The sequence below is a fragment of the Neoarius graeffei genome, chromosome 10 (genome assembly GCF_027579695.1).
Source record: "Neoarius graeffei isolate fNeoGra1 chromosome 10, fNeoGra1.pri, whole genome shotgun sequence".
In the NCBI taxonomy this organism is placed as follows: domain Eukaryota; kingdom Metazoa; phylum Chordata; class Actinopteri; order Siluriformes; family Ariidae; genus Neoarius; species Neoarius graeffei.
Window position 1 is genome coordinate 60503112 of NC_083578.1, and position 22231 is coordinate 60525342.

At 43.2% G+C, this 22231-nt stretch overlaps 1 protein-coding gene across 2 annotated transcripts in view; it reads left to right on the top strand.

Annotated features, from left to right (window-relative positions):
* cpne5a (copine Va) overlaps window positions 1-22231 on the top strand; it is a 251172-nt gene that overhangs the window by 135280 nt on the left and 93661 nt on the right. For both annotated transcript variants that reach the window (XM_060931999.1, XM_060931998.1), the window contains one exon: window positions 16507-16570. In XM_060931999.1, coding sequence (XP_060787982.1) covers window positions 16507-16570 — 64 coding nt within the window. The remainder of the gene's footprint in view (window positions 1-16506; window positions 16571-22231) is intronic.

Below are 22231 nucleotides of genomic sequence, written 5' to 3' on the forward strand. Positions count from 1 at the left end.
GTCACCAGTTAACCTAACCTGCATGTCTTTGGACTGTGGGGGAAACCGGAGCACCCGGAGGAAACCCACGCGGACACGGGGAGAACATGCAAACTCCGCACAGAAAGGCCCTCGCCGGCCCCGGGGCTCGAACCCAGGACCTTCTTGCTGTGAGGCGACAGCGCTAACCACTACACCACCGTGCCGCCCTAGGCAACGTCTTTTTTTTAAAATTATTATTAATATTATTATTTACACAAAAAAAATACTATGTCCTAGGAAATTAACCATCTATCCGTTTGTTGCAGGCCAGTAATTGGCATATTGAAATGCAATCACATGACTCGGGGAGTCTTCCGGGTTACACATATGTCTCTCTAAAATCCCAATATATGCCTCTGTGTCAATGGTACCTTCACACACATGCAACTCACCCATTCCATGGGCACTGATGCACCCCATACCATCACAGATGCTGGCTTTTGCACCTTTCTCTGATAACAAACTGGATGGTCGTGTTCACCTTTGGCATGGAGAACTTGACTTCGGGTTTTCCAAAAACAAGCTGAAATGTGGACTCATCTGACCACAGCACACATTTCCACTGTCTTTCGGTCCATCTGAGATGAGTTCGGGCCCAGAGAAATCAGCAACATTTCTGCATAGAATTGATGAATGGCTTCCTCCTTGCGTAATACAGTTTCAGATTGCATTTCTGGATGCAGTGGCAGACTGTGTTAAGTCACAACAGTTTTCCGAAGTACTCCCGAGCCCATGTGGCTATATTTGTCACATTAGCATGACAGTTTCTCAGGCAGTGCCACCTGAGGGCTTGAAGGTCACGCACATTCAACAGTGGTTTCCGACCTTGCCCTTTACGCACTGAGATGTCTCAAAATTCCCTGAATCTTTTTGCAATATTATGTACTGTCGATTGTGAAAGACCTAAATTCTCTGCAATCTTGTGTTGAGAAATGTTCTTTTTGAATTGACTAACAATTCTCTCATGAATTTTGGCACAATGGAGTGAGCCACAACCCATCCTTGCTTGCAGAGACTGAGCCTTTGGTGCTTCTCCTTTTATACCCAATCATGATACCCTCACCTGTTACCAGTTATCCTGCTTATTGTGGAATCTTCCAAAATGGTGTTACTTGAATATCCTATAAACTTTTCAGTCTTATTTTGCCTCTGTCCCAACTTTTTTTGTGAGTCTTGCAGGCATCAAATTCTAACTTCATTTATATTTACAAAATACAACCAAATTGGTTAGTAAAACAATTGAAATCTTTTTATCAGAATCAGAATTGCTTTATTAATCCCCGGAGGGAAATTCAAATTTGCTATATATTTGCAAATTTGCTTTATACTTTTGTCAGTTAAATAAATGTCCACATGAATTAATAGATTACAAATTTTTGTTTTTATTGCATTTTGGAAAATATCCCAACTTTTCTGGAAATAGGGTTTGTATTATACATATAGCCTATGCATTATCAGAATCAGAATTACTTTATTAAACCCTGGAGGGAAATTAAAATTTGCTACAAAGCTCCTGAATCAGAGAAGTAAACATGTCTAAAATAGAAAATAAAATCATCTGAAAAAAAATAAAATAAATTTAATTTAGTTCAATAACTTCAAATAAAAGCAAAATGAAGTGATTCTATATACATGATTCCTATATAAGCCCTGTGATGACCTGGTGACTTGTCCAGGGTGTACCCCGCCTTTCGCCCTTAGTCAGCTGGGATAGGCTCCAGCTTGCCTGCGACCCTGTAGAACAGGATAAAGCGGCTAGAGATAATGAGATGAGATGAGATGATTTCTATATACATATATTGCACCTGAGTTAAGTATACAGACCATTGAGGCTTTTTGAAGTATATAATGACCAGAGTACCAAATGGTACTGTGTAGCTCAACATAAGTTGTATTTGTTATACGTAGGTATGATAATTTGGTCTGTTGAACAATGGCAATGGCAAAAGGTCTCCTGTGTAGACCAGGTGGTCTCAGTATGTGTGTGTGTGTGTGTGTGTGTGTGTGTGTGTGTGTGTGTGTGTGTGTGTGTGTGTGTGTACACAGGAAGAACAATCACACATTTCAAAATATAAAACCTTATACAGTAAATGTATAAGATGCTTAAGAACTCTTCACATTGTTTGCTGTGTTGAAAATCAACATGGTTTTGGTTCTAATCCTAAGTCTGCTGATAGAGGTTTCTTAATGCTGTCACTGTGATTAGCCATGCATTTTGTTTATAATAGCGGTCATCCAGTGAATTTCACTAAAACATTTAATTGTCATTGTTTCACATGATGAGTCAAATGCCCTCTTTCATTTAATTCTGGTCTAAACTGAATGTTAATGTTTTTGATGGACCAGTGATCCGTGACTGCAGAGCTTATCTCACTGAAAAATTCGTGTTTATTTCAGATCACTCTGGTAGACCCATTGCCTGCCTGAAAACAAATAAGTTTCCAATGTCCCACGACATGAGTCTGCCTCTTCTGTTGCTCCTGACTCTGAATATGAATGTGTTTTTCTCTTTTTCCCATTTGTATTTTAGTAGTGAGGTGTGGCAAATTAATGACCTCAATCATAGTGCTTGCTTCGAGCTTCTTGCATCACAACCTGAGCTGTATGTCCAAATACTGGTTTTCCTCCACCTGCGACTTCACAGTTTGCACTCTGGTTTAAATACCAGCACCATTTTTCATCTAAATGTGTGTGTGTGTGTGTGTGTGTGTGTGTGTGTGTGTGTGTGTGTGTGTGTGCACAAACTTTCCAAGATACCTCCCTTCCTGAAGTTTTGTATGACAATGCTGTTTCCAATTAAATTACATTATGTCTTTTTTTCCCCCAAAAGTCACAGAGGAGGACATTATCTGCATGTTATGGGATATGTCAATACACAGCCACAAATCATTGCTTGACCCTGCATTTAATTGGAACATTGTTTCATTGCCTGGGAGTTAATGTTTTGTGTCCTGTTGTAGGACGTGCCTGAGCAGAAACCAAATTGTAATCCCAGGATCTGCCCATAGTGCTGCCAGAATTTAAATGGATCCTGATGCAGAATCCAAAAGTCTCACAAACAGAGCGTAACTTATTAGGCTTAGAAGTGCCTTCATAAATCACATCCTCATCTCCAATCAGTTCTGCCCATACAAAATTAGATGCTTAAGCATGGTTGACACGATGGGAAAAAAAGCTCTGTAAATAGGGGTGGTGAATAATATAATACTGAATCACATCTCTGGACTTGCTTTCCTCACTTTCATGTGTGATCAGTATGTAAAAATATTCTACCCTGTGCATTATGACTCTGGCTTCGTTAGCAGGCTTTGTGAAAATCTTGTTTGATCAGCATTACTTTTGTGCATTTGAACGTATTGTGTAATGACGTGTAGTATTTACTCAAAAATAATCTGACTTGAGAAGCAGGAGCTGCACAGATTCTGGACTATTTTAGAGTTTTTCTTATTTCAGCTGTCTTTGCTATATTGATTTTAGGTCTGTCATGATACAGCTATAGTTCGCTTAAACTGACATTTATTCTCAATCAATAATGCTACATATCCTGATATTTACCTCGCCCGTGATGGAGTAAGTGGGGCGAGGTATTGTAATCAGTTTGTTTGTTTGTTTGTTTGTGTGTCTGTCTGTTAACAATCTAGCGTCTAGACGGTTGCACCGATTGACTTCAAATTTTCAGGGTAGGTGGGCAATGGTCTGTAGATTACCTGATTAAATTTTCGGGGTAAACAGGTCAAGGTCACCAGAAAGGTAAACCTTTCATTCAAAATAACATATTTTCCATTATAACTCAAAAACGGTTGCCGGTAGACATATGTTTACTATTATGAGTATATAGGAACTTCCATATGGCCTTTCATTTAGTACCATGATCTTTGACATTGAGTGACCATGAAAGGTCAAACTCAAGGTCACAGATTTTCAGAGGGCTGTAACTTGAAAACAATTGATGGTAGACAGATATTTACCATTATCAATTTTTCGGAAGTACCATATAGGCTTTCATTTGGCATCATGACCTTTGACCTTGAATGACTTTGAAATGCCAAACTCAAGGTCATGGATTTTCATAGGACTATAACCTGACAGCTGATGATTGAGAAATATTACCATTATCAACATATAGGTATAAAATAAGTGCTGCCGGGCGAGGTTTGTTTTGCCTGGCAACACTTGTTTAGATGTGATATACAATTGTGCTGCACTGTTGTTATTTCTATGGGTTTTTTTAATGCTTTTCCTGACTCACTGTTATTAAGTTTCCTCATGAATGGCAACTTCAGTGAACTTGACCAACTCATGTCTGTCCACTTAGACTGCACATTGGCTATCAGACAGACAGGAAACTCTGGTCCTCAATTTGGAGATTGAAACTATACACATTAACTAGTTCAATTTGCCTGTATGCCCCACTATATAAACATAAAAACACTTTCTTAAAGAATGATTTACTTTTCATTTAACACAACACTTGCAAGGCCAGTGGGGGCTCTGATGTTTGATCACATGCAAGTCAGTTGGAAATTGGACATGGGGAGGTGTGAACTTCATTGATTCTGTTTGACTGTGCTGGGAAACATTGGGAGCAGAGAGCAGTAAAAGCCACATCAATAATAAACAACCTGATTCACTGCTAAGGGATTTAACAGGAAATTAGATGGGGCATTTCGAATGGTTTCATCATCCAAGATTTTGGTGTCTCATCAGAATGAAACAGTGCATTTACTGTGAATTAATGCAGTATTACAGGAGCTAATTTTTCAAATACTCAGACAATTCCCTGGTTTATGTTTAGCGACATTGAAGGGTAATTATTGTAGCTGAGAATTCCACAATTCAAATTGATTTGTTGGACAGCACGATGGTGGTGTGGTTAGTAGTGTTGCTTCACAGCAAGAAGGTTCTGGGTTCTGACTTTGCAGCCGATTAGAGCCTTTCTGTGTGGAGTTTGCATGTTCTCCCCATACCTGCATGGGTTTCCTCCGGTGCTCTGGTTCGGTATCTGGTCATTTCGCACAAAAGTCTTTTCGCATAAGTCATTTAGCACAAATCTGAAGACATTTTGCCCAAGTTCTAAGAACATTTATTCTTTATTTTAAATACTTACTGATCATGTTTGAAAAGATGTTTGATGGAACAATAGGATTGCAAAAGTGAAGATGGGGGCTTAATGGTTAGAAAAGCAGCTTTGGGACCAAAAGGTTGCTGGTTCAATTCCCTGGACTAGCAGGAATGGCTGAAGTGCCCTTGAGCAAGGCACCTAACCCCTAACTGCTCCCCAGGCTGTTCTGGGTATATTGTATGTTGCTCTGGATAAGAGCGTCTGCTAAATGCCTGTAATGTAATGAAAATCTTCACCATCTATCCCACTGTTCTTACAACAACACTTTTAGCCCATGTTTACATTAGACCATATCAGCGGATCATCAGATTAACGTTTTTAAAACGATTAGTGTGCACATAGCAACACCAATACACGATTTGCGTGCACACAGCAACACCAATACACGGATACGCTCGGCTCCGCAGGCATCCTGCACTCCAAATCACTCCGCCCTGAACAGCGAGTGCCCTCTGGAGGGTGCGCACTCCGGCCCTGCGCAGCTCACACAGCGCGCAAGTGAAGTGCACAAGCTGTGATTCGGGACTGAGCCGCTGTGTGTGTGATCCCAGCGCATATCACTTACTACTTGCAAGTGGAAGGATGGCAAGCCTAAAGACAATCATAACTACACAATGGGCAGTATTTGCATCAGTATTTGCAGTATTTTCATACTTTTATACTCTTTAATGAAAGGTGATACAAGGCGGAAGTCCGCGCCGTTTTTCAGCAGTCGCATCACATGACCAACGCCAGCGAATCAGGAAGGTGGATGTCACAGTGATGTTGTCCAATGACGACGCCAGCTAGAGCTCAGCACAGCGTATTCGTGTATCTCAATGTTTACACAGCACCGGACCAGATACGATCTAGATTGAATACGTGGACGCTGGCGGATTCCCGTTTCCCGGCTTTTCCAGGTGGTTTAATGTAAACGGACAGTGCATCCGTGAAGAAAACGAGACAGATACGGTCTAATGTAAACGTAGCCTTAGATAGGACTTCAGATTTGTGCTGAATGTCTTCAGATTTATGCTAAATGTCTTCAGGTTTGTGCTAAATTATTTGTGCGAAAAGACTTTTGTGCTAAATGACCGTAAACCTCTGGTTCCATCCCACAGTCAAAATACATGCAGATTAGGTTGACTGACATCTCTAAATTGCCCATGGGTGTGAATGAGTGTGAATGGTTGTTCGTCTATATGTTAGCCCTGCAAAAAATTAGCGACCTGCCCAGAATGTCAACTGGGTTTGGCTCCAGCTCATCCATAATCCTGATAAGATAATGGATGGATGGAAATTGATTTGCTTATACTAAGACATGCTTATGTGAAATAAATACAAGCTATTTAGCTGTATGCTTGTACATGCTTGTTCATATATTATTTGACAGTAAACATCCAGCAAACTGGAGGTTCAGTGCTGTGATAACTCTCTGTGACAGTTCGTGTAAGTGGGTGGAGCACAGAAGGACGGCAGGACAGAACTGAGTTCACAAAACTCCTTTATTCAGCTTTTCAGCGTATCTCTGTACTCTCACACACACACTCAGACACGCACACACATCAGCCATCTAGGTGTGGAGAGAGCTCCCTCTGCTTTTGCTCTCTCTCCTTAAATAGGGCGCGGTCACTGGGAAGACACACAAACATTAATTAATGACAGGTGTAGTGATTCTGCCACTTACCTTCCCTGACTCCGCCCTCCTGTCACAGGCCGGTGCTTGACCACGCCCCCGCTGCCACATACCCCCACTGCCCGACTCAGGCCGGACAGCCGTCCGGCCTGCAGCCGACTACCCCCCCCGACGGGAGAGAAAATCCGCCACAACCATCTGCAACCCCGGCCTGTGGATCACCTTGAAATTAAAGGGTTGGAGTGCCAGATACCAACGGGTGATCTGCGCGTTGGCATCCTTCATGCGGTGGAGCCACTGGAGGGGCGCGTGGGGGCGGAGGACCCTGTCCATCAGCCGCTGAAACATAGCGGGCACCCCAAACAGCCCAAAAGGAAGTGTGACGAATTGGTGTAAGCCGAATGGTGTGGAAAAGGCTGTCTTTTCCTGGGATAATGGAGTCAAGGGGATCTGCCAATAACCCTTTGTTAAATCTAGTGTCGAGTAAAAACGAGCCGTGCCTAGCCGATCGAGCAACTCATCAATACGAGGCATTGGGTACGCATCGAATTTAGACACCGCGTTGACTTTTCTATAGTCGACACAGAACCGGACCGACCCGTCGGCCTTGGGTACCAAGACCACCGGGCTGCTCCAGTCACTGTGGGACTCCTCGACGATGCCCATTTCGAGCATGGCCTTGAGTTCTTCCCGAACCACTTTTTTCTTGTGCTCGGGTAACCTGTAAGGGTGGCTACGCACTACCACCCCCGGGGGCGTCTCAATGTGGTGCTCTATGAGGTTGGCGCGGTCGGGCAGGGGTGAGAACACGTCCGAAAACTCGGTCTGCAACTGGGCAACCTACGCGAGTTGGGTCGGGGAGAGGTGGTCTCCACAGGGGACCGGAGAGGTACGCGATGCCAATGTTCCCTTTTGACCCTCTGGCCCCAGCTCCGCCTTCTCCAGAACCACCGACACCAACGCCATGGGGACCTCCTCGTTCCAGAGTTTGAGCAGGTTGAGGTAGTAAATCTGTAGCGCCCCACCCCTATCCGTTCGCCTCACCTCATAGTCAACGTCCCCGACTCGCTGTGTGACCTCAAAGGGTCCTTGCCACTTGGCGTCTAATTTCAAGCTCGATGTGGGCAAGAGTACGAGTACTTTCTCTCCTGGTGCGAACTCCCTAAGGCGCGTACCCTTGTCATACAGGCGGGTCTGTCGTTCTTGGGCCTGCCGCAAATTCTCCTGAGTTAGGTGCGTGAGTGTGTGGAGTTTTGCGCGCAGGTCAATAACGTATTGGATTTCGTTTTTACTTGGTGAAGGTCCCTCCTCCCAATTTTCCCGCAGCACATCTAGGATGCCGCGCGGCTTATGCCCGTATAACAATTCAAACGGGGAGAACCCCGTGGAGACTTGGGGGACCTCTCGCACGACAAAGAGCAAGGGTTCGAGCCATCTATCCCAATTACGTGCGTCCTCACTTACAAATTTTTTAATTATGTTCTTGAGGGTGCGATTGAACCGTTCAACTAAACCGTCCGTTTGTGGGTGATACACGCTGGTGCGGATCGGCTTAATACCCAACAACCCATACAGTTCGTTCAGTGTACATGACGTAAACGAGGTGCCTTGGTCAGTCAGAATCTCTTTCGGGATTCCAACTCGGGAGATAATGCGGAAGAATACTGTGTGCTGAGATATTGCGAAGAGGCACTGCTTCCGGGTATCGCGTTGCATAGTCCACTAGAACTAATATAAAGCGGTACCCTCGTGTTGACTGATCTAATGGCCCGACGAGATCCAGCCCAATTCTTTCGAACGGGGTCTCGATTAACGGTAGAGGGCGCAAAGGCGCTTTTGGAATGGCCGCTGGATTTACTAACTGGCATTCGCGGCATGCCGTACACCACCTATGGACATCGCCGCGAATCCCTGGCCAATAGAACCGGGCCATTATTTGGGCTAGTGTTTTATCCTGCCCTAAGTGTCCAGCCGTGGGATTAAAGTGAGCTGCCTGGAATACCAATTCCCGGTGGCTCTTCAGAATTAAAAGCTGCGTGACTCGCTCTTTAGTTTGAGTGCCCTGCGTCACTCGGTATAATCTATCCTTCATAATCGTGAAGTAGGGGAAGGACGGGGTGGCGTTCAGTGGGAGCGTTTGACTATCGATTACTCTCACTTGGTCAAACGCATGCCGCAGAGTCTCGTCTCGCAACTGCTCTAACGGGAAATCCGCGAGGGATTCCCTGAAAGAGGGAGGAGGAGCCGGCGGCTCCTCACTCTGACGCGGAGATGACGTAGACGGCTCTGTGAAGGCTGCTCCCGCCAATGCGACACCGGGACCTCCCCCTGTTAAATGACAGGACCCACTCTTCACTAAATGTGTCATTAAATCCCGAAATCCCGGCCAGTCAGTCCCCAAAATTAGAGAGTGGGTAAGGCGAGGATTAACCGCCGCCTTCACTATAAATTTCTCCCCTCGAAAAAAAATGTGGACCGACACTAAAGGGTAGTTGTGAACATCCCCGTACACACATAACACCTTCACTAATTGTGCTCCCCCCAATGCCTCGTCCTGCACCAGGCTTTGGTGGATTGAGGTCTGATTACAGCCAGAATCCACCAACGCCTGATATGTATCCCCTTGGATACTCACCAGTATGCGATACACTCTGGCCCGATCGAGGGCGGCTCCCGGTGCGTCGGGGATCCGAACCACCGCGCCCACCTCCATTACCGAGCACTGCTGTTGGAGGTGGCCCGGCTCCCCACCGCGCCAGCGAACCGGCCCGGGCTTCCTCTCTGCACTAGTGCTCTGGGGCTCACTCACCTGAGGGGGGAGAGAGACGGACACAGAAGGGAGACACGGGAGGGCACCGCGGGTGCGGTGGGCCGGCTGAGGTGGCGCCGGCCCCAGCCTCCGCGGTGGGGGAATAGGGCGAGGAGGAGACACAGGAGGAGGGGAGAGAGAGGAGAGAAGAGAAGAGGTCGTCTGCTGTCCTGTCGTCGGGACAGCCGCCAGATGGTCCTCCGCTAGCTCGATTGCCTGATCCAGCGACGCCGGGCGGTGGCACTGGACCCACTCTGCGGTTCCTGCTGGTAAACACGCGACAAACTGCTCCAGTACCACCTGGTCGATGAGTCCCTCGGCGTCGCAGCTGTCGGCCCTCAACCACTGCCAGCAGGCATCCCGGAGTTGCTGGCCAAACGCGAACGGCCGGCCGACTTCCTCCAAGCACAGAGCGCGGAAACGCTGACGCTGTTGCTCCGGGGTGCATCCCACCCGCTGGAGGACGGCCTGGCAAAGGTCCGCGTAGGCCAGCCGGCGGTCGGCGGGGATCTGTAGCGCGGCCAGCTGCGCCTCTCCCGTTAGCAGGGGGAGGAGGCGCGCCACGCGCTGTTCCACTGGCCACCCCGAGGTCTCCGCTACCTGCTCAAAGAGCGTGAGGAATGCCTCGGGGTCGTTCTGCGGGCCCATCTTTGTGAGGGTGAGGGGGGAAGGGCCCACAGCGGTGGAAATGGTGGACCCCGCCAATGCGAGGAGGTGCCGGAATGCCCGACGATCTTCCTTTTGCACCAGGGCCTCGAACCGTTGTTCTTGCTCCTTTCGGAGGGCGAGCAGCGCCTGGTGCTGGCTCCATTGGGCCATGGTGAGGACGTGGATCAGGTCGGCGAAGGTGGAGGACTCCATGGAGCTGTTCTCTTCTGTACTCATTCCCGGGTTTCAGCACCACTGTGACAGTTCGTGTAAGTGGGTGGAGCACAGAAGGACGGCAGGACAGAACTGAGTTCACAAAACTCCTTTATTCAGCTTTTCAGCGTATCTCTGTACTCTCACACACACAGTCAGACACGCACACACATCAGCCGTCTAGGTGTGGAGAGAGCTCCCTCTGCTCTCTCTCTCTCCTTAAATAGGGCGCGGTCACTGGGAAGACACACAAACATTAATTAATGACAGGTGTAGTGATTCTGCCACTTACCTTCCCTGACTCCGCCCTCCTGTCACAGGCCGGCGCTTGACCACTCCCCCGCTGCCACACTCTCCTTATTATATTAGCTCCTTTTTTATGGCATATCATTGAAACTTTCTTAGGGTGCAGTATTCAGGGCCCTTAGTAGATCTTGCAGAAACCTTTATTTAGTTGGTTATAAAACTTATATGAGGTTATAAACCTCTTCAAGAGGACTCAAACCTTGGCATGAATATGTTCTTGAAACTTCAGTAATGCTTTAAAATGTTATAATACATTTTGCCTTAAATTTACATTTTATGCATATTTTGTCTTCTACAGTATTGAATTAGTGTGTCCAGTGAGAAAAAAAAATCTAATTTCAGATTTTCAAATATTCCAAACAAAAACACTTACAGAGAAGCTTTTGCATGCAATTAATAAAAAAAAGGGATATTGAATTTTTCACATAAAAAGCATAATTGCGGCTCAGCTCTGAGGCTCAGAGGATCTGCAAAGACAGAGACAAGTGAAAAAGTTAAAGACTGTAGACAATCTGTGGCAATTTCTCCAAGATTCTTGAAACAACCTACTGGGCAATTTCCTTCTAAAACTACATGATGGTGTGCCTAAGAAAACTGATACAACTTTAAAAGAAAAGGGTGGTCATGCTAAATACTGATTTCAGTTTACTTGATTAGTTTTAATAATTTAATTCTACTTTCTAGTAATTTACTGTGTTTGACATATAGAAATGTTTTGTTTCATTATTTAAAAAGATTCTTTGCAGACATACAGTTGTGATCAGAAGTTTACATACACTCCTTATGGATGATGACAATATTGGGCTTTCACTGATTTCTTTGAACTGTCAGTGTTCGAAATACCCGTCTGCAGTCTGCATTTTGCAGAATGATTTTCAAGACTGCAGAAGAAAAATTAAACAACCTGCAATTTTGCAGAATGAAAAAATCAGGCTCGGGATTCAATGGTTCTCAATTTAGCAAACTAGCGGCGCTGTAAATAAACTGAAACCTGCGCCACGCGAACCTGACAACGTTTTCCAGGTCAAAGTTGAGCAATATTTACGTAATACTGACGAAAGGCGACGACAACCAAATAAGGGCAGTTGCCATTTTCCGATGTAAGATTTCGTCACTTTTAATACCCGCCGGGAGGACCCGACAACTACCTTGGCAGTGTTCGGCAGTTTCCGCCATGCATCTCCCAGAATTCAATGCAGCACAACAAACATGGCTCCCAAGAAGAGGATTGTTTCTTCAGAGCAAGAGTCTGACAAAAACGCCAAGAAAACAAGGACAATTTTGTCATATCTCGGCAAAACCGGCAGCCAGCATGACTCCAACAACAACAGCGACAGATCGCGCGTCCGCAAGGGTGACAAAAATGAAGACGGGATCTGGTTCAGAAAGCGAAGACTCTGACTAGTTCTTATCTTGCATACATATATTGGTAAATTATATAGGTTTCTATATATTGTATTGTTGAATCATGCAAAATTATACTGATATTATATCCCTTTTGAAGACAGCAACAGTATTTCACCTTTATTCACAGATACTTTTGAATATTTTGTTTTCTCATACCAAGCTACACTAATACATGTTTTCTGTACATGTTCTATTTTTTTTACTAGTGCTGTCTTGCCTGTGGTGCAGACTAGCACAAAGTAAAACACTTGCCCTGTAAGACAAAGCTCATAGGTTCAGTTCTGTAGCCCTCAGTAGTTCTGTAGCTCTCAGTTCTGCCATGATTAGTTTGTACCCAGTTTTCTGCTGTTAGTTTAGAGCAGTGAAGCCCCTGCAGTAGTTCTCAGTTCAGTTCATGACCTTGCACTTTAGAAGCCAGGCAAACACAATGAACCCAAACGTCTTTCCATTTGCCAGTTGGGTTTTATTCCTTAATGGCATCAATTCTTTGCATCATCGTAAGATGTAACAGAGTGTAGAATTGAAACCTTGCTTTCAATTTAAAACTACAGGTTGCAGATGCAAACACTGTGAATGAAGTACATTTTGGGTAACAATTTATTGTTCAAGCTAGAAACTTAATCTTGACAAAATGTAACATGATGTGTAACATGAAAATGAATGTTTTGTTTCTTGAAGAACAGTTGTGTTCTATTTTTTATTGTGGTGATACCTTTATTAGTATGTTGTGTGGAAGGATAATGTGTGGATGTGATAACTAGTACATTTATGAATTAGTTGGTATACTTCAAGTTGTAGTAGCCCATAGTGTCAGGGTGAGGGGGATGAAAGACCTGTGGAGGTATCATGGAATGATAACTTTGCTGCAGAAAAGGATCTGTGAAGACTGAAATTAAAAATAGTGAGAGAATAAAGAATTACAGTAATGCTATGAGTTGTAAAGCTAGATATGATGTAAATATAGGCATTATTAGGTTGAGAAGGGTGTAGTATGGAGGCTTGTGTATTTGCAGAAAATATTCCCAAATTGCAGAACAAAATTTTGACATTCTGCAATATTGCAGAACACTGGAAAAAAGTATTTCGACCACTGACTGTTCTTTTTCTGGGGAAGAAGAGATGAACAACATATATCTTGAATAGAAACAAAGCAAGAATTTGGGTTTTCTGAAATCAACACACAGTCAAAATTATACATATAGGATCAAAAACATGCATGCAGCACACCTAATATTTGGTTAAATGTCCCTTCGCAAGTTTCACCTTGACCAGACACTTTTGGTGGCCATCAACAAGCTTCTGGCAGAATTTTGACTGGATATTTGACCACTCTTCTTGGAAGAATTATTAGAGTTCAATTAAACGTGTATGTTTCCTGGCATGGGCCTGACTTTTAAGCGTAGTCCACGTATTTTTGGTAAGGTTGAGGTGAGGACTTTGAGAAGTCCATTCCAAAAGCTTAATGGTAGCCTGCTTTATCCATTCCACAACCCGCTGGGATGTGTTCGGGGTCCTTGTCCTGTTGGAACCCAATTGTGTCCAAGTTTCAGCCATCTAGCTGAAGAAGAAGAAGAGCAGCCTTTATTTGGTCACATGTACACTTAAGCACCACAAAATTCCTCCTTTGCATTTAACTCATCTGAAACAGTGAACACATGTGTGCACACATACAAGTGAGCAATGAGCACACACATACCCAGAGCAGTGGGCAGCTTTGTTACAGCACCCAGGGAGCAGTTGGGAGTTAGGTGCCTTGTTCAAGGCCACTTCAGCCGTAATACAGAGGGAGGGGTAAGTGCTGTTCATTCAGCCAACTCCCCTCATGTTTTTCCTGCTGGTCTCAGGAACTGAACCAGCAACCCTTTGGGCCCAAGTCTGCTTCTTTAACCTTCAGGTCATGGCTGCCCCTCAACCTGTCTCAAACCCAATCTGGTTTGAGGTTATGCTGAAGAATTCTGAGGTAGGCTTCTTTTATTATTCTATCCACTTTGTTGAACTTGCTTAACAGTTGCTTAACATTTGATACATTATTCTTGATACATTATTCTTGCAGTTGAATGCCTTACCTTTACTCCTCTAAACATACCATTGGTCACTGTGGTCAAACAACTCAATTTTTGTCTTATCTGACTATAAATCTTTTCTCCAGAAGGCTTTTTCTTTGTCCATGTGGTCAGCTGCAAACTTTAGTCAAGCTTGAAGGTGCCAATTTTGGAGCTGGGGCTTCTTTTTTGGATGGCAGCCTCCCAGTCCATGGCAATACAAAACTCACTTGACTGTAAACAGTGACACTGGTGTTCTAGCAGCTTCCAGTTCATGGCAACCCTGTGCCTTGATGGTCCCTGGGTTGTCCCTGACCATCTGGACCAATTTCCTCTCAGCGGAGGGTGACCGTTTGGGTCTCCTTAAAGTCCTTGGCAAAGTGATTACATGTCCCAATAACTTGTACTTACTAAACCACCCCTTTTTTTGTTGTTGTCAAAGAGAAGCTACCAGCTATTGAGGTATTTCACCCACGTGACCAAGTCACGTGACGCAGCCATTTTGGACGGCACGCTTAAGTCCTTCAGTGCAAGGTGGTATGAGATGGTGGAGACCTTTGCACATTTTAACAAGAAAGTAAGCTGTGATTCATGTTAAATTGGATCTGTCTTTTATCACAAACACTGTACCCAGCCTTGGTATGGAGCACTGTTTATTTATTTCTGTGTCCTGTTTCTTTCTAGCCTCTATTATTGCGTTTTATGTCTGATGTCTGCTACATGCAACCCTAGACAAATTAACACTGCCTTGTTTCACTGCTCAGATGGGTTAACAAACACTGACCCATTTACTTTTTGCTATATATTTTATCAAAATTGCGTTAACTGATAAACTAACCGGAAATGAAATGATCACTGCAAAGTCTGGAGTACTCTGTTGGCTCCCAATCCTGTCTCTTCACAGCTGCAATCCATTTGGCCCTCTTGTCAGGGTCAGTAGGAAACCGGTAGTGATGTGTCGGTCGCGAACGATCCGGTTCAAAGAGCCGGCTCTTTGAAGTGAACGACGGGAGCCGGCTCTTCGGTGGGAGCCGAGTTGGGGAGCCGAATTAGTTTTTTGTCCTTAGGTGCCTCAGAGAGAGAGAGAGAGAGAGACTTTCACAAAAAAAGTTGCTGTCCAATTGTGTCTTTGTGTTGTCTATTACCATTCAAAGGAAAAAAAGTAGCATGGTGTACGCCTACTTTTTTTGGTTGGGGGGGTTGATGTCATTCACAGCTGCGAAAATACGAAAATTGGTGTAATGCTTAAAGCTGTGGAGCGCAGGGGAGAGGAGTCTGTGAGGCACCTGAGGATGGGAAAACCAGCTGTGTATTTTATATTGGTAATATAACACAGTTTTGCATTATGTTTGTGAGAAAATAATTTATTAATTGGTAAGTAAGTTTTATTTCTATAGCTAGAACATTGTTACACTGCTATACTTTACAAAGGCTACAAAAACTAAAAAATAAAATGGAAAACATCCTATTGATAAAATATAAATAATAATGTAATTAATTAACTAGTTAATTGCAGCAATTAAATCAAAAATAAAATCTCAGGAGCCGTTTGGGAGCCGAAAGAGCCGGCTCCTTATAGTAAGAAGAGCCAAAAGAGCCGGCTCCCGAAAAAGAGCCGAAATTCCCATCACTAGAAACCGGTAAAAGGAGCGTCCTGCACGCTGTCCCTGTCTGTTGTGGCAGCCCACAGCACAACAAGCAAACACCATGGTTATTTATAGAGTGCTTACTGACAAATTAATCTATTCTAGGTGTCTGTAACACGTTTTTTTTTTTTCAAGCTGGTTCTCCCTCTCTGTCTGCAGCGTTAGTATGTAGCTTGACGTTCAAAATGGCGGACACCGGGGCGTCACGTGACCCTGTGACGTCAGGTGAAATACCTCAATAGTCAATCATGATCACTAACAGGAAGTTAACAAGCCTTGGCAAGTTAAAAGACATTTTGGAACTTTCAGCACCACTGAATTAATAAACTAAGTGGGTGTATGTATATTATTAACCTGTTGATTTCAGGTTAAAACCCAAAGTCAGTTAAAACCTGTGCACCAAATTCTTGTTTTATTTCTATCAAAGATGCATGTTGTACAAACATTCTTCCCCAGAAAAGATCAGTTCAAAGAAATCATTGAAGCCCAATATCATGATGACATTCATGTCCATGATGAGTGTATGCAAACTTCTGACCACAACTGTATTTACTACACTGTATTGCTACAAAAATGTTCATTGTGGTACTAAGTTATTCACTCATTTCTTCACTTTCGTCTGCTTAAGAATGTACAGTACAGTTGACTGATATGTAGTTAATTTGGTTTGTTTTTAGGGGTATTCCAGGGAAAAAATGTGGCACCATCATTTTAACAGCAGAGGAACTGGGAAACTGCAGGGTAAGTGTGTCATTTATGTAAATACTCTAATAGACTACAACTCTGTTAAGCATAATTTGCTGTGATGCTCATTTAGCTTTTTAAAAAGTGAAGTTCACACTAGCCAATTTACATCTTTACTGTAGTACTCAGCTTTCCTAATTATGATTAAACATATAACTGAAGCCGTTTTCCTCTCTCTCTCTCACACACACACACACACACACACACACACACACACACACACACACACACACACACACACACAGAGTAGCTATTGCATATTAGCTACATCAGAATATTTCTTGTCTATGCACTTTTTCCAGGCCAACAAAAGCCATTCAGTTATTTACTGTATTTTTGAGAGATGACAATAAAGATCAACAAAATGATTGGAACAGCATTTTTCCATTCTGCTTTTGTGCCATAAAGCTTTGATCAAATTTAATCAGTGTTTCTTCAGACCTTGTACGGTTGTTCCTATTATGTAAGAATTCCACTTTGTTCATTTCAAATGCAACTTTGTCTGAAGTTGATTTCAAAGACTTGCATGTTTAGAATCCTAAGACGCCCTGAGAAACCCATAGGGCTTTAGAGAACTTTCTAGTACATTTCTTGCTTTAGGTCTTGCATTTATCATTTGTGATAAGGATGAGTAAGCAGCTAGAATTAGCAGAGAAATGATTCAGTATTTTCTATGTATGGATGCATCTACTGTTATTGCTATTTGATAGAGTCACAATGAACAACATTAGATGGAAGGATACAAGGCTCCTTATCCAAAGATAACTGCAATGTGATCAATACTCCCTACATGCTAACAGCTTTAGGTATGTGAAATTCACATTCCTCATATTTCACATCAAGATGGTTCCTCAGAAGTCAAACTCTTGATGTGACGAGCATGGGCTTCCATAGAAGGGGATAAAAATACTTCAGCTTGAGGGTCTGTGATGTACTCCTCAGTGTATGCTTCCAGTCCACTTCCTCCTTTAGGTGGCCAACACATGATGTAGGGTGGGGTTGTGTTGAACAGCTGGTTTATGGAACAATTATAGCGTCTGTGTGGAGAGAGTGCAGAAGCATTGGTCTTGCTGGAAACCTTGGCATATTCTGCTTTCAGAAACATAATCCTTGACCTACTTTTAGATAAAGTAAAACAGCTTAACATATATCCACCTGTCTGCTGCTGGAATATTGATTTCTTGTCCAACAGGAAATGGTAGGTCAGTATGGACAGCCAGTTCTCAAACCCATTCTACCTTAACACCAGTGTTCCACAAAGTTGCATGCATTCTTCCTGCTTTATTCACTGTACACCAATGACTGTACTTCTGTGAGTGACTCCATCAAGTTCATCAAGTTTGCAGATGACACAACCCTGGTGGGACTCATGTCAAACAATGATGAGTGCACATATTGGACAGCAATAAGTCATGACAGCATGGTGATGGCAGAGTTGAACATGCAAACATCTGGAGCTGATTATTGGTTTCAGAAAGAAGCATCCACCATACCTTCTGATAGAAATAAATAGGTCAGTAGTCAGCAGACCAGAGTCACACAAATTCCTGCATTACTATCATTGAGCAGGACCTCAAATGGTACAAAATTTCCAACACAATCACCAAAAGGCCCTGCAATGCCTGCACTGTCTGAAACAGCTAAAGAAATTTAAGCTGTCACAGAAGCTACTCGTCCTGTTCTACAGAGCTATAATAGAATCAATAGTTACATCCTCCATTTCTTCCTGGTTCAGCTTTGCCACTTCACACTACTAATGCAAGCTACAGAGCATCATCCGAAGTGCAGAAAAAAAGATCGGTCAGCTCCCCACCCTCACTGAACTCATCCAGGGTAAAGAAGAGAGTGAGGAAAATCATGGCAGACTCTACATTTCCCAGCCACTTTCTTTTTCAGCATTTACTTTCCATAATCCGGAACAAGAGTCCTGAAATCCCATACCAGTCAACACTTGCACATTTTCTTCCTCAAGGCTACAATTCTTCTAAGCAGCCTACCTACATCGCTCCCCTCTAACATGCAGCACAAGTCACTTTAATACACCAGTACAGTTCAGCTAGTAATTGCAGTAACACCTGCAGTAACTGCACAATAACACTAATTATGGTCACAATAATTATGTTACACCACTACATTCTGCTGTATCAGCAGTATCCATACATTACGCTTTTATACTTCCTGTACAGTATTGTACAACTATTAAAAAAAAAGTTGGGATGCTGTGTAAAATGTAAATAAAAACAATGTAATGATTTGAAAATCCTTTTCGACCTATATTCAATTGAATGCAATGTAAAAACAAGATATTTAATGTTCAAACTGGTAAACTTTGTTTTTTGGTAAATATGCACTCATTCTGGCGGCACGGTGGTGTAGTGGTTAGCGCTGTCGCCTCACAGCAAGAAGGTCCTGGGTTCGAGCCCCGGGGCCGGCGAGGGCCTTTCTGTGCGGAGTTTGCATGTTCTCCCCGTGTCCGCGTGGGTTTCCTCCGGGTGCTCCGGTTTCCCCCACAGTCCAAAGACATGCAGGTTAGGTTAACTGGTGACTCTAAATTGACCGTAGGTGTGAATGTGAGTGTGAATGGTTGTCTGTGTCTATGTGTCAGCCCTGTGATGACCTGGCGACTTGTCCAGGGTGTACCCCGCCTTTCGCCCGTAGTCAGCTGGGATAGGCTCCAGCTTGCCTGCGACCCTGTAGAAGGATAAAGCGGCTAGAGATAATGTGATGTGATGTGTGATGCACTCATTCTGAATTTGATATCTGCAGCATGTTCCAAAAAAGTTGAGAAGGGGCATGTTTACCACTGTGTTACATCACCACTTCTTTTAACAACACTCAGTAAGCATTTGGGAACTGAGGACAGTAACCTTTGAAGTTTTGACTGTGAAATTATTTCTCATATTTTTCATATGCTTGATATACAACTTTAGTTGCTCAACAAAGTCTCTGTTGTTGTATTTTCTGCTTCATACTGTGCCACACATTTTCAATGGGAGGCAGGCAGGCCAGTTTAGCACCTGCACTCTTTTACTATGAAACCATGCTGTTGTAACATGCGCAGAATGTGTCTTGGCATTATCTTGCTGGAATAAGCAGGGTCATCCCTCAAAAAGACATCATCAAGCTGGTAGCATTTTTGCTCTAAAACCTGTATGTGCCATTCAGCATTAATGGTGCCTTCACAGATGTGCAAGTTACCCATGCCATGGGCACTAACACATACCATCACAGCTGCTGGCTTTTGAACTTTGTACTGGTAACAATCTCAATGTTCCTGTTCCTCTTTAGCCCAGAAGACACTTTCTTTCACTTTACAGGGTAGATGCAACGATGAACTGTGTTTACTGACACTGGTGTTCTGAAGTGTTCCCATGAAGAATTACCGTATACAATTATATGTCAGTTTTTAATGCACTGCCGCTGGAGGTATTAAATGTTATTGGCATTTTGATTTTCGGCCTTGCGCCTTATGTCAGAGACTTTTCTGGATTCTCTGAATCTTTTGATCATATTATGGATTGTTGATGGTAAAATTCCCAAATTCTTTGCAGTTGTACATTGAGAAACGTTAATAAGCTGTTGGACTATTTGCCCATGCAGTTTTTCACAAAGTGGTGAACCTTGCCCCATCCTTGCTCATGAATGACTGACTGAGCCTTTCCAATTACCATTTAACCTGTTTACCTGTAGAATGTTCCAAACAAGTGTATTTATTTATTTTTAAGCATTCCACAACTTTCCTAGTCTTTTGTTGGCCCTGTCCCACCTTTTTTTTGGAATTGGGGTTGTATTGTATTGTAATTTATATTTTTGTACTCTTCAATGTGCTGTCCTGTACAGGCAAACTGCACCAAAAAGAATTCCTTCTACACCCTGTAATTGGCAAATAGATACATTCTGTATTCTGTAATTCTGTATGGACTTGATCTCAGGGCTTTATATGAAAGTTAAAGATATGGTGATGGATGGAAACAGGGGATATGAATAAAGACATTGAGGACAATTGGTGGATGTGCTTGTACAGCCACAAGAGCCCATGGACTAAAGGGAACGTGGAAGATTTACTCGTAAACAGGGAGATATGTTCAGTGTGCAGAGCATTTGTGACTGGTCAGGTGATGTGGCTTGTAGTGCATGGGCTGGTTGAGAATTCTGGGAAATGTTTGTACCAGTTTGCTGAGGATATAGGAAACTGGATTTGGAGAACTGCTTCAAAACAAAGACAGACAGAGACATGACAAAGATCAAGATTACTGAGGATATGTTAATTTGTTTCCAGTAATTCAGGTAAGATCTAGGCTTAATTCATATCCATAGCATTCCAGAAAATCCAAATAGTCTGTGATCACACTGGAAAAGAACAGGAAACCCAGACTGTGTCTGACCAAATAATAATAAGAAAGATACTCTTTCTTTGAATGTTCTAGAAAGTAAGTTCAGTTCCTCCCTATTGTCTCATTAAATTTACTGCCACAGCAGTGTTATGACATTCAATAAAACTCTGCAGCTGGGAGAACATTATAATCCACCAGGGATCAGCAAGACACAGATTCAGAGCAGTCTACAACAAACAGACTTTTGTAGGCTTTCTGCTTAGACTGAACAGTTGTTAAAACAAAGAAGGTGGTTTTTATTATGCATTTTTTTATACTCTTGTGCGCCAACATTTATTCTGTTTTCCTTCCAGATTGAATGCATGCTGTATTTAGTGAAAGCTGCCATAGATAATACAGAAAGTTTGCATTAGAATGCTTGGTCTCACTGGTTTAAGGCATAATTCATTTCACAGTGTCAGAACAAATCTCCTTCCTCCTAGTCCTAAAACTGTAACATCAGGCATAGTCTCTCTGAGGCATAATGAACATGTTCAGGCAATTCTAAGTCTTCGCTATTATAACTAATAATGATGACCTTTGCATTGCTAATTGTATTCCAATAGCCAGAGGAAGTACAGATGGCAGGAGTGTGCAGGTATAAGTTTGTGAGGTAGAGCAAAGCTCATCATTATGCATAATGGAGAAAAAGATATTTGAATGGTTTTAGTGTTACAGTTTTGTTTCTAGATTTGTGTGTGGTACATCTGAAGACACCAGCTGAGGCCACACTGCACCACTGTTCTCACACTGAGTGTAATTGCAATGTTCAAATATTACACTTTGGTCATGTAATTGAATTTGCATACCAAAATTAAATTAATTTCACTACAGCCCCATACCTCTCCAATATACATGTTACGAACACCCGTTTTTTGTTGAAATTACATTTGATGCAGTCCATATTTAACAAGTGAAACTTTTTCCCTGTTTTATTGTTACTCCCAGTGTATACACACACACGCACGCACGCACACACACACACACACACACGCACACACACACACTCTCTCAGTCAAGTGCTGCCTCAAACCTCTGGCAATCTCAAAGGCATTATGTGGCAGCTACACTTTGTTAAGAGGAGTAGCATCTGCCGGAAGGCTAGTTATCTTGCCTAGTGAAATGTGCTGGATTATAATGGTCTCTTTAACACTCGTGAAACTGTCATTTAGCTCAGACCTCTGGCAGGCTGTTCTATCCCTTCCTTTCTTTTATCTCCTCTCTGCCTTTTTAATGCTTCTTCTCACTCATTGATTCTTCGCTATTCTCCAATATCTCCCTTCCC